This window comes from Eufriesea mexicana, unplaced genomic scaffold, assembly GCF_001483705.2.
Source record: "Eufriesea mexicana isolate 0111107269 unplaced genomic scaffold, ASM148370v2 scaffold76, whole genome shotgun sequence".
Classification (NCBI taxonomy): domain Eukaryota; kingdom Metazoa; phylum Arthropoda; class Insecta; order Hymenoptera; family Apidae; genus Eufriesea; species Eufriesea mexicana.
In genome coordinates, this window is record NW_016908289.1 from 2,632,471 (window position 1) to 2,645,830 (window position 13,360).

General features: G+C 39.1%; 1 protein-coding gene across 1 annotated transcript in view; it reads left to right on the plus strand.

The window, feature by feature from the left end:
- Nucleotides 1-13,235, plus strand: part of Ten-a (Teneurin-a transmembrane protein) — a 137,545-nt gene extending 124,310 nt beyond the window's left edge. Inside the window, exons 11-20 of the mRNA XM_017910654.1 lie at nt 253-372; nt 2,671-2,855; nt 3,217-3,368; nt 3,652-4,310; nt 4,676-4,911; nt 5,161-6,269; nt 6,398-6,620; nt 7,171-9,161; nt 9,499-9,682; nt 10,029-13,235. Coding sequence (XP_017766143.1) covers nt 253-372; nt 2,671-2,855; nt 3,217-3,368; nt 3,652-4,310; nt 4,676-4,911; nt 5,161-6,269; nt 6,398-6,620; nt 7,171-9,161; nt 9,499-9,682; nt 10,029-10,990 — 5,821 coding nt within the window. The 3' untranslated portion in view covers nt 10,991-13,235. The remainder of the gene's footprint in view (nt 1-252; nt 373-2,670; nt 2,856-3,216; nt 3,369-3,651; nt 4,311-4,675; nt 4,912-5,160; nt 6,270-6,397; nt 6,621-7,170; nt 9,162-9,498; nt 9,683-10,028) is intronic.
- The last annotated feature ends 125 nt before the right edge of the window (nt 13,236-13,360 follow it).

Below are 13,360 nucleotides of genomic sequence, written 5' to 3' on the forward strand. Positions count from 1 at the left end.
TTTTTTTTTTTTTTTTTTTTTTTTTTTTTTTTTGAGGCACATCGGTGTCTATACCTGTTTAAGAAATTTTAAATTTAAACAAAAATAGTCTATGCTTCCAAAGATTAGTTTCGTTTGTTTTTTACATTGGAATATGTATTTACCGTTGTTCGGTATACGATGCGTTTTGAAAAGATCAGCGTTCCGCGACTCAACAGGTCAACGATACGATCCGACTTCAAGAGACCTCGATATATCTTTGATTTGTAACAGTCGAGTTGCTGTGATGCGAGGACAAGTTGTAACCGAACAAGGAATTGGAATAATAGGCATCAGGGTGTCCGTGGACAGGGAGTCCCGTTTAGGATTCACGTTGACGAGAGCTGATGGATGGTGAGTACTAATTTTACCATTTTTATTTTATCGTATTTCGAATACGAGATGTAAAGAACGAAGATAGAAGGTACAAATGAAATTTATTCGATTGGCTATGTGAAATCAATTTTGAGCTTCTATTTAATAACTATCACGAAATTCCTATCCTCATATATACGATATAGGGATGTATTGAAACTACATAACTGTAGTTTGGTATAGTATCGGATGATGAATTAATAAATTTGTAATTAATAAAGTTTTGTATACACGGAACTTAGGCGCCTACTACAAGCAACCCGTCGTACACTTGACTGTCAGGCAACCCGTCCCACACGAACCATTTGGGATCTTGGAAAAATCCTAAATAAGAAGCATACTCGAAAAATTGATACGTAAATTCTGTTTAATCTGTTTGAAGTTTTATCAGTTGGTATAATAATGTCAAACATATAGCTTTCATCGTATCTTACCACATTTCGTTGTGCTCGTAGATCAGGAAAGTCGAGGTATAAGTGACTTTGACACTTTTACCACTGTACACACCTTTACAACTTCACGGGACGTTCTGCAGATCTGCGATCAAGCAGCTGACATAATAGGTATAAAAATTCGTATCAGTACACGAAATGGAATTCTCACAGTATCTGACCGTAGAAGATCCAAACTTCGTTAGGACTCATCGGTGCATACCACCTATCGATCATACAAGCGAGCCCAACTTGCTCTAAGAACAAAAACGTATCATTGGCATATTAATGCACTCACAAATGTATGCAGGTTATTAGTATTTGCGCCTGGTGGGCATGTACACCAGCTTGGGCGTCCTTCGTAATAGGATCAAGGGTGTGCATTGTAATGAAGGGTATGAGAAGACTAGATGGAGTGTGGGTAGATGGTGAAACACCTATATCAAACAGGTATATAGTAATCCTGGCGAGGATAATCCTGAAACACGGAGTCGGAGGAGTTGGCCCGGTAAACCACATCAAAGCTCGAGCTAATGATGTCGAAAGCTTCCTAATTACTCCGTGCAAACCTGTGTGATTAGTCTGACCTACGTCTATCCCTTGCCCCCACCTGTCGGATCACTCGCAAAATTTTACCGTAATATAGTGAACAGCGAACATGAAAGAGAGAGAGTGTACGTTGGCGAAATTCGTCGAAACGATAACGTGTTCTGCTCTCATTGCTCTCTCTCTCTCTCTCTCTCTCTCTCTCTCTCTCTCTCTCTCTCCCCATCTCCCTCTCTCTCCCCCCCTCTCTCTCTCTCCGACTCGTAGTTTCACGTAATCCCAAACGGAAGTTCGATGCAGAACTCTCTCGTTGTATTCACGGGTTAATGAATACGGGACTGTGATAGATTGGCAGTTATTGTGGCCAAACTCTCTGATAAATACGCGTTTGTCGCTGCTTGATTGCGAGTACGGCTTACGTTGGATTCCTTGCGCGAAACGTTCCTGCAATTCGTGTATTTGTAGTACGACAGGGGACTTTCAAATCGGATTTCAAACGTGTGCAGGCAAAAGTTGCGGGAGATTATGGGCTTAGTTCGGTTTGCTGTCTGTCCATGTCACTGCGTGACGAGAACGCACGATTAAATGATAGAGGAAGTTTCAGGGACACGTGATCCTGGATAGAGGGCGCCTGTAGTCAGAGGTCTCCTTAGGAAAGAGTAACGATGTTTATCCGGTTTACAAAGCCAATTTTTCTATCTCCAGGTGCTTTAAGAGATCTGTTACGAAGCTATTATCCATATCTATTAGGAAGTGTCTATTTCAACCCTGGTGGAATATGTTTTCGAGTTGTCCTTCATGTAACATATCATCTTTAGCATATATCGTTGAACAGGTTGAAAATTGTTACCCCTGAAAGGAATATATGTAGTTATACAATCACGAGAAACACAAGTACATTATTCTTCAATAAATACTCTATTGCTACATACACAGGTCTTGCAAATTATAGATATTTTTCTTCAAAATTTATATTAGAAGTGCCAAAGATACTAAGAGAAAGTACTTGTGCTAATGGAAATACATAATTATCCTCAAGTTCCTAAAAATAATTTTTAATTAGAGAGAATACTCGTTGAATATTGTCACAGTAGAATGTGAAAGATACCAGAAGTTGATGAATATTACTGTTATGTTTGAACGTGCACCAAATGCTAAAATCACCTTCAGGATATGGAATTTCGAAACAGTCAAAAGGGCCTGGTGCTACGTATCCTTTATCGATCGAGTATAGTCCGTAACCCGATGTAATACTGGAAGCTAAGGAATAGTTTGAAACGCATTTACGTACTTGGATCAGGTTTGACGTGCTGGTGAACGGAGGCGGTGCGGTGACGCTTCAGTTCCAACGTAGCCCCTTCAAACCCCTCACGAGGACGGTGTTCGTGCCGTGGAATCAAATAGTGGTTCTGCCTCCCGTGGTGATGACCCTTAACAAGGAAGGCGAGTCCAATAAATCCAACCAACCACCGAGTCCGGCTGTCGGTAAGTACGAACCTCTGTATTATCTTTTCATTTTCCTTTTTTATACCTTTTTTCACGTTTTGTCGTGTTACGAGTCAACTGGTGCCAAAATGGACAGTGATCCAAGATGTTTCACGTTTGAGTAACTAGATGATTGTTTATCGTAATATTTTTTGTTTATTTTTATTTACCTTTTTTTTATCATTTTTTTTCTTTTTTTTTGAATATATATGTTATTAATCGTTCACTGCTTCGTTGTCCCTCGGTATGTAAAGAGGAATTCATAAAGGACCCGTCACTGATCGTGTGTGCTGTCTTTGTTCCGTCCTTAAGTGTTTTATGTTTTTAAGTTCCTTACCATTTATGGCATACAATATAATAGGCTTCCCAGGGATATCGATGGGACTATTTAGTGAACATGGCCCATGCCTGGAGCACGATCACGAGTTGTTAAGGCCCATTATCGTTAGCACTTGGATGCCGGAGAAGGTGGGCGGTCTTCCAGGCAAAAGTTTGGTGTTCGCAGAAAGTCAGGTAAATCCTGTGAATTAAATTTTATCATGTAAACCAAATCTAAATTTTTGATCTTATTAATTCACCTTAAAATATATCTATTATCAATTAAATTTCAATCTGTGAAGTTCACAAATTTTGGTCATTCTGAACCAGTGGAAAGGAATGCTTTCTATACTTGTTGCCTTATACTTAGGCTTCTTTTTATCAAATTGAAATAAATATCATTCTAGTTACGAACATTCAAATATTCAGAACCAAACCTCTTCAATTTAGCACTTCACTGAACTATTTCCTCTTACAGATCGTCCAAGAAAGCATTGCTATTCCTGGCTCGAACTTACACTTGATGTATCAGAGTAGTCAGGCGGCTGGCTACTTATCAACGGTGAGAATGCAGTTGACCGGCCCATTCATCCCCAAGTCGCTGACGCATGTGCACGTGCACGTAGAGATTGAAGGATCATTGCACACGAAGACCTATGAAGCAGATCCAAATTTAACGCATACGTTCGCCTGGAATAAGCGGAACGTTTATAAACAGAAAGTATACGGTGTAGCACAAGCAAGAATCTCGATTGGCTATCAACATTCCACTTGTCCAGCGGTGATATGGGAGATCCAGACAGCCACGTTGCAAGGCTTCGACGTTGATATCTCAGATATTGGAGGGTGGGGATTAGATATCCACCATCATTACAACTTTCACGAAGGTATACTTCAAAAGGGAGATGGTACCACTTTGCATTTCAAGCAGTATCCTCGCACGGTGAAGGTAGTAATGGGTACAGGACTGCAAAGAAATTTAGTGTGCCAAGATTGCGATGGTTTGGCTAAGGATGCTAGGTTGTTGACGCCGGTAGCGCTTACCAGTGGCCCAGATGGAAGCATTTATGTGGGTGATTTCAATCTGGTCCGCAGAATTACACCTAAAGGAAATGTATATACTGTTTTAACATTGAGGTGAGTTCAGGGTAATACAGAAATATGGGCTGTATTTTTCACTATAAGCAGCAACTTTGTATAAAGTTTTGTAAATGTTTATATTCCAAAATTGTGTGGAAAATGTATTCATCAAATAAGAATTTCGACTATTAACCTTCAATAATCTGCAATATATAGAAAATATCTTAATGTAAATCGTTGTCTTCGGATTAAATTATCATTCTGTATAGTAATTACTATTTCCTATTATCACAAGCAATTTTTTAACTTGTAACCGGTCTTCTTTGCTGTGTTTGTGATTCTCGTAGTACGTCAAAAGCATTGTTCAAAATTATTTTAATCGATTAAAAATGTTGATGTTATTTTAAAATTTATATTTTCAGTGCAACTCAAGTGGCTTATGAATATTACCTCTGCGTTTCCCCGGCGGACGGTCACTTGTATATCAGTAACCCTGAGAAACATCAAATATTGAAAACTCTGGCCTTGGAAAACGTTACACAACCCAACATCAACATCGAGCCTGTAGTTGGAAGTGGAGAAAGATGTATTCCTGGTGACGAAAGTCATTGCGGTGACGAAGGTCCTGCCATTCGTGCAAAATTAGCTCATCCAAAAGGTGAACTTCGACTTCATATAATTCCACAAGATCAAGCAATTAAAAAATTAATCTCGCTATAATTACCTCGTTATATATTATGAAACATACTATGAAAATTAAAGTAAAGAAAAATTATCTCACAGTATTGAAATTTTTTGGATACGCAAAGTATTAAAAAATTTCAATACTGTGAGATAATTTAAAAATTTTTTAATCTTAGCATTCTCTTAAACCAATAAATTAACTCCATTCGTTTCACGTTAACAGGAATTGCCATTGCTGCTGATAAGACCATGTACATTGCTGACGGAAGAAACATACGCGCGGTTGATCCCCACGGTATCATTCATACATTAGTGGGACACCATGGACATCATAATCACTGGTCTCCAGCACCCTGTGTCGGCGCTATACCCGCTCATCAAGCCCAACTCCAATGGCCAACTGGATTGACCTTAAGTCCTCTGGATGGGTCTCTGCACTTCATCGACGACAGACTCGTCTTGAAACTCACCAGTGACTTAAAGGTCCGCGTAGTAGCAGGAACACCGCTGCATTGTACTAGTAATACTAATACCAACGGAAATAATAATGACAGTGATATAAAGAAAGTGAATCTAACGACTACGACCACTCCAAAGAAATCTGATGAAGTTCTTGGTTCTGTACTTGCTGTCAGCTTTAGCCCAACTGGTGAACTTTACATAGCAGAAAGCGACTCACACAGAGTGAACTCTATTAAAATTGTAGACAGTTCTGGAAAAATGTCTCATTTTGCTGGGCAACAGCAAAAACGATTACGTGGCCAATGCGAATGTAATAATACCACTCCAAGTACCAAAGATCTGGAAAGTTGTTCATGTACTGATGATACCAGTAGTACAGAGACTTTGCTCTCATCAAATGCCAAATTCACCACAATTTCTGCTTTGGCCGTGTCACCAGATGGGGTCCTACATGTGGCTGATCAAGGTAGCCTGCATATTCTTGCGCTGCAACCTTATCTTCCAAATCACGATGAAAGTGGAGAGTTCCATATTCCTTTCCCACCGTTAAACGAGGTGTACGTGTTCAATCGTTACGGTCAACACATTTCCACAAAGGACTTAACGTCTGGCAAGACTCGTTATTCGTTCTTGTATAGTAAAAATACCAGTTTTGGGAAGTTATTCACGGTGACGGATAGTGCTGGAAATAAGATTCAATTCTTAAGGGATTATAGCAGCGTAGTTAGTTCTATAGAAAATACACAAGATCATAAATCCGAACTGAATATTTCTGCAGTTGGCTTTTTGGAAAAGCTCTCCGAACGAGGAAGAGCTGAAATAGCACTTGCATATGATGGCTCAACTGGATTACTGACAAGTAGATCAGGAGTAAGTATACTGTTATTAAACTATTTTTAGCATTCATTTTTCTAATAAATAACTTTAATATTGAGAGCATTTTGAATAATTATAAAAAGAAACTTTTAATCTATATAAAAAAATTGTGTGCTCTTCAGGGTGGCGAAACGTATATTTACAATTACGATAGTTTGGGCCGTGTTACCAACGTCATTCTACCCACTGGTGAAAAATTGAAACTATCTTCGGATCTATCTGATGATGAAGGTTTATCAGTGAAGGTATCAGCTCCGCTTCAAGCTTTGTCGAAAGGAGATAAGCAGAGGATCATCGAATTCAAAATGAAGAATGAAAGATCGAAGATGTTAACGATTACTGATGGTAAGTGAAAAATAAACAACACTATTTTAACTCTATAGTAATAAACAAATTACACTGTTCAATACGAATTTTAATCTGTAATATCCATTGGGTAATTCTTGTAGACTTTACTTTCCTGAAAATGAATCCATAATCGAAATTGCTCTATCACCCTCAGTTTTCGAAAGTTATGAGTTTTCCTAAAAACTCAACACAATTTTGTTATAAATAAATTCTCAAAATTTATTCTTTATTTTCTCCTAGTTTTAACCAAAAATTGTACCTTTTCTGGAAAACCCACATTTTTAGAGAGTGACAGAATAATTATGATTACAGACTTATCTTTAGGGAAGTGAACTCTATAAGTACAATATTACCTAATGGATATTATAGATTAGAGAAAAATATAAAATTTGTTGGACAGTGTTATCATAATTTAATATATTTTCTTGCAGTACATATAGTTACAATATTTCAAATATAAACTAAAAGTCTGAAACAATAAATACCTATACATGCATATGCTTTAATATGAAAACAAGAATACTCACAACATTCTTCTTAATTTCAGGTACTAAAATGAAGAAAGCGATCGCCTTCACTAACAGCAGTCTAGAAGTTCTTCTTCCTGGTGGTGGTAGAGTCTTAAGTGCAGCCACAACTAAACATCCTCTCCTAGAAGCTGCATTACCAGTGGAGGCTGAAATGTTACCAATGTGGAGTTATCAATTAATGTCTTTAGGCGAACTAACCAACACTATGACTACTACTTATAATCTAGTCGGTGACGTTAGCCATTTGCAACAGACTTTGAATAGAGAGATCTGGGTGAACGACACTCGCGTGATTAGCGTAGAATTTGAGCAAGCATTCAGCCGAGAAACTTTCTACGATAAAGCAAGAAATCCATTATTAACGGTCACCTTTGATCCCGCTGGTCTACCTTTGATCTGGCAACCACATGAACAAGGCTATAATCTTAGTATTACATACGATAGGTTCAATCGGATAGAAAGCTGGAAATGGGGTCCGTCAGATGAATCGTATGGATACGATCGTCATGGACAATTGGCTGAAGTCACTAATAGTCAAGATGGAACTAAACGATATACCTATAACGATTTCAATATGTTATCCAACATTACTCTGGCCAGTGATAGACACTTCACCTTACAATATGACGACGACGGTGGATTACGCCATATCATCCTCCCATCAGGAACTAAACATTCGTTCTCGTGTCAAGCTTCTCTAGGCTTTCTTAGAGTAACTTACACTCCACCAGGTAGCAGCAGAGCTTACCTCCAACACTATAGTCACGATGGGAATTTGTTACAAACTGTTTTTCCTGTTGATGGAGCTCACATTGTATATAGGTATCATACATCAGGACAGCTTGCTGAAGTCGTCCATGGTGACGGAAAAAGTGAAATTAGATATACTGAAAGTGGTCTACCTTCAGAAGTAATCCACTCTGAACGAGATGTAGAATACAAATGGGACTATCAATATAGCGCTGGTCTATTAGTGGAAGAACGTATAGATTTTGGTGCAAAAACTGGCCTCAGTAATGCCAAATTCACGTTCGATTATGACTCGAACTTTAGATTGATCAACGTGCAAGGTAGAATTGGTGGTCAAACTCTTCCAGCTCATGCCATGGCATATAGTCCCAGAACAGGTATGCTTGAACAAATTGGACAGTTCAAGGTAACCAAACCTCAGCCTAATGAAACCACTGTATTCGATGGAACTGCTTTATTTTCGAGAATCACAGATGATAGATTTTTAGAGACCCAAGCGACGTTAACGATTCATCAATTAGAGGTCTTCAGGATGGAGTTCACGCATAATAATCACGGTCGTATTAATCAGACCAGAACCTACACCCGCAATGTTGCAGTTAATACTTATACTAATGTGAAGAATTACACTTGGGACTGTGATGGCCAATTGACTGGAGTTGAAGCTCAAGAACCATGGGGATTCAAGTATGATGCGAATGGAAACATGCTGTCACTAACGTACAGAGGGAATACTATACCTATGGAGTACAATAGCCTTGATAGGATAGTTAAATTCGGTGAAGGACTGTATAAGTATGATAGCAGAGGTATGGTAGTACAAAATGCCAGAGAAGAGAGGTTCACCTACAACGCCAAAGGACTTTTAGTTCGAACTACTAAACGTGGACGATTTGACGTTCGATATTACTATGATCATTTAGATCGATTGGCTACTAGAAAAGATAATTATGGAAATGTTACCCAGTTCTTTTATAACAATCAAAAACGTCCTCATGAAGTAAATCAGATATACAGTCCACGAGATGGTAAATTGATGTCATTGGTATACGATGACAGAGGACATTTGATTTATGCTCAAGTTTATCGGCACAAATATTATATCGCCACCGATCAGTGTGGAACTCCAATCATGATTTTTAGCCAGTATGGCGAATGCATTAGGGAAATCATGAGATCGCCCTATGGACATATCGTTTACGACTCAAATCCTTATTTGTATTTACCCGTTGACTTTTGCGGAGGTCTTTTAGATCAAGTGAGTTTGAAATCCATCAGCAGAAATTATTATTCTATAATAATTTTAATTGTGATTTAATAATTGTTAATACGACATAAATTTTTTATAAAAATGTTGTTAAAAAATTGATATTTTTAGTTTATTACATTTTCGTTTTTATATAGGAAAAAATTCTAAAGATATGAATTACAAAAATTATTTAATTAAGGAAAGTGGAGACTTAAAAACGTTTAAGATTATTACTTGCAAAGTTAATTGTGATTAAATCAACTTTCAGAAACAATTAACTTTACAGAAAGAGAGAAAAATTAATTTATATATTCGATTACATATTTTTTAATTTTTTCCAATTCAGGTAACGTCATTGGTGCACATGCCAAACGGCAAAGTTTATGATCCACTGATAGGTCAGTGGCTGTCTCCTTTGTGGGAGAATGTTCTGGACAGAGTGGCCACTCCAACGCATTTGCATCTATACAGGTTCAATGGAAACGATCCTATTAATGTTAGGCATGCAGACCGACCAAACCTACCAACTGGTAAGTTCACTGTATCTTTGATCAGAAATGCTTTATGGAAGATTTAGTACTTACACGACTAATTCGATCAATATTAACAATATCTAAGGCAGCTAGCGTGTCATTCAATTTCGAGAATTTAACAGCATCTTAGTCATATTTATAACAATTTTATAAACAATACTTCGCTAAAATATTGTTTTACTTTTAATTATAAAGCTATTTAAATCAGTGACTATCGATAAAGTAAAAATGAGTATGAACAAAATCTATAGTATAAAATACATAGAAAAAATTAGAAAAATTTTAATAGTATCATTCAAACTATTCAGAAATCATTTTATTATTTTTATTATATCTTCCTCAGACCACATATCATGGCTATTGCACCTTGGCTACGACCTGAAGAACCTTGCTCCACAACTGTTCCCCGAAGAGCTACCAGACAGTCTTGTTCCTCCAGCCCTGGGCCCTGGCACCTCTATATTCGGCAAAAAGAAAAGAACTAGGAATCTCGGCGTTCAATCCGGTTTTCTAGCCTATATCGCACAAAGACACTCCGGAGACGCCGTCAGCTTATCAGCACCACCTCGTTCAGCCTTAAAGAAGGATACCAGCGATCTGATACCCAGTCGTCTAGGTGCAGCTGCAGATCCTCCATTTGGAAAAGGAATCTTGGTATCGAGGACTGCGGATGGACAAGCAGTGGTATCCAGTGTACCAACTGCTAACGCCATCTATGGCGACGTGTTCACCTCGGTATTCAACAGATCATATTTCCTGCCATTCACATTCGTTTTGCACAGTCCCCAACAAGACGCCTTCTACTTCGTAAAAGAGGAAACTTGGCGTGCCAGTGAAGATCGTGGTCAATTAAAGCGTCTGGGAGGTCAAGTGAATACGACCATCCATGAAAATGAGAATGGAAGTGGAAGCAGCTCGTTGATAGACGTGAAGATACATGGTGCCAGTTACATAGTGAACCTGCGTTACGGCACCACTGCCGAGAAAGAGAAACAAAGACTGCTCCATCATGCTAAAACGACCGCCATCCGCAAAGCCTGGCATAGACAACGCGAGGCACTGAAGGCTAACATGCCAACAGCCATAGAATGGATGGTAGCTGAACAAGATGAAATTCTAAAGTCCGGATTCGCGTCCAATTACGAGGGCGAGTACATTCATGACGCACAGTTATATCCGGAGCTAGCGGAGGATCCATATAACATCCGATTTGTGAAGAAGGCAGTCGATCCATCAAGCAAGAAGCGACGCAGGAGGAGAGGTGCGCCTACTTGCAAACTGTGGTGGCTGGACAAAATCTGCTAATCGAATTGAACTACCATTAAACCAGGGAGCCCTACTCTCCTGACACACGCCGTTGCTGGCAGAATTGTCCAATCGTCAGATGCAACAGGAATTTCCGAATGGGCGAAAATGGAGCGTGTGATGTACTGAAAAAGTAAGAAGTGGGTTAAGAATGGATCAAAGAAAAAATGGAAAGAGGATCGAGCTGCAAGAAGCTGCAGTCCTCCATATGAACGTACTGAACACTATCAAAAGAAACAAAAAAAAAAAGTTTTATACCAAAGTCTATTTGTGTATTTCGAAGATGCCAAAAACATTTAACGTTATATCGATTATATTGTACCGCGATTTAGGGTGTAGTGTGTAAGCATCTCGGAGAGAATGTTTATCCGCGCGCGACCGTGCTATCCACGACTCGCGTCTCTCGCGGACCAGCAGAGCATTGTTGTCGTCGACCATCTTAGGAGAATGAAATACGTTCCGGAAAGCTCTCATCCTTGCAGTGGCCATGGGAAACGACAAAAAGCTCGTGACCTCTATCGTTCCCCTCGTCGCGAGACAAGGAAGAGTTCCTTGCGAAGACCACTGAGGGAGAAGTTTTTCAAGAAGTTAGGAACCGTCGTTATGCGAATGTTCACCATCGTTAACGAATGATCATGACGAAGCACCGCATCGTCATTGAATGTGAGAAAAGAACGACGAAAGAAGAGTGCAGGGAGCAGGCCATTCGTCGTTGAGGCGAATCGAGTGAGAGAAACTAGTCAATATATAGCTTTACATTGACGTATAAACTTTTTCCAATAGGATAAGGAAGACACGAGGCGCGATCGTCGATGTACTATGCGAAGAAACGAATTTTGTGTACCCATCTGCCCATTTGCCCGCGCGATACCTTAGTCGTTCTTAGGGAAAAGGAAGAAAATAAAGGATCGATAAAAGGAGTAATTTTGGCGAAGATAGACACGCCATAAGTACGATCATAATGTATATGAGTCGCAAACAAACGCGGAAAGGAATGCACGCGTATATCTCAACAATGAATGGCCCTGTAAGTGCTGAAGAGCATTAAAAAGAACGTCCTTCGCTGTGAATGATGATTGATCAGCGATCAAAGTATCGATGAAACGTTGGAAGAACGCAACAAAATGATGAAAGAAAATTGACGTTCAATCTAAACAGGCGATCGACATGACGCGTCTCGAAGCGATATTCCGAATTTAGTTGGTTAAAGGAACAAAAAGAGGGGGGGAAAGGCGATGTTAAGGTGTATTATAAAAGTGGTGCTTTCTCGTGCGAAGAAAAAATATCGGTGCAACATTCGACAATGGTGAGCGTGACTGAGTAGAGGACATCGATGTACATGTACACACACACTCACACACGTACACTGCATAGCGTGGCTAAGGTATTTTTAACGATGGATGTGTCCTACCCACTCCCCCTATTTAGCGCTAGCGTCCACTTCCTCGAGAATTGATGTCGCGTCGCGTACGAATTATTGTTTAAACAGAGAAAAAAAGTGTGTGTGTGTGTGTGTGAAAGAGAGAGCGAGAGAAAGAGAGAGAAACTTTATCGTCGCGGGAACGATGAACGAGAATATTATAAACAAAGATCTATCATCATTTCGTCTTGTGAGAAAAATGATGGATTAAAAGGAAATGTCGGGCGAGCCCACCGATGGCTGCTAAATTAAAATTGAAAATGAAAGGGAGTGTGAAAGGGAGAAAGTGAGAATGCGCGCAAGAGAGGGAGAGATAGAGATAGAAAGAGAGAAAGAGAGAGAGAGAGAGAGAGAGAAAATAAACTCCATTATCGGTAATAATATGTATACACGAGATATTATTGCATATTTGTGCTTGCTGGATATGAATAACGGAACGTTAACTATGTTTCTTCACCGACTAAGTGTGTATATCTAAATTTAATGCTCGTCGGTACCGATCGTTTTCTGCTGTGTACTGAACGCCATATACATCTACGTACGAATATTATTTAGCACCAACCTTCGCTAAAAGAAGCCCTATCCTATCTCCGGTCGCGAGGTCACATAGTGTCCAAACTTTTTTTCGCCTTCCTCTTGCACTCCCACTCCGTCCTATTCAAAGCCTTATAATGATTCTTTATTCCATTGCATTATCCCTCTAAGTTTTTCGTTTCAACCTCGATTCCTTGTCCCTTTATTTTCCTATATTTCTTCGAACAAGTCATAGTCGCCATTGAATATTTTGCAAATATGGCTTTAGATGGCGCCGTTCTTAAGACGGATAGATAGTGACACAACAACATTGTCTAAATAGATGAGAAAAACAATTAAAAAACATTGAAAAAAAAAAGAAAGAATTTACCTTATACGCTGAGTGTATAAACGAAGAAAAAATACAAAGTATATAT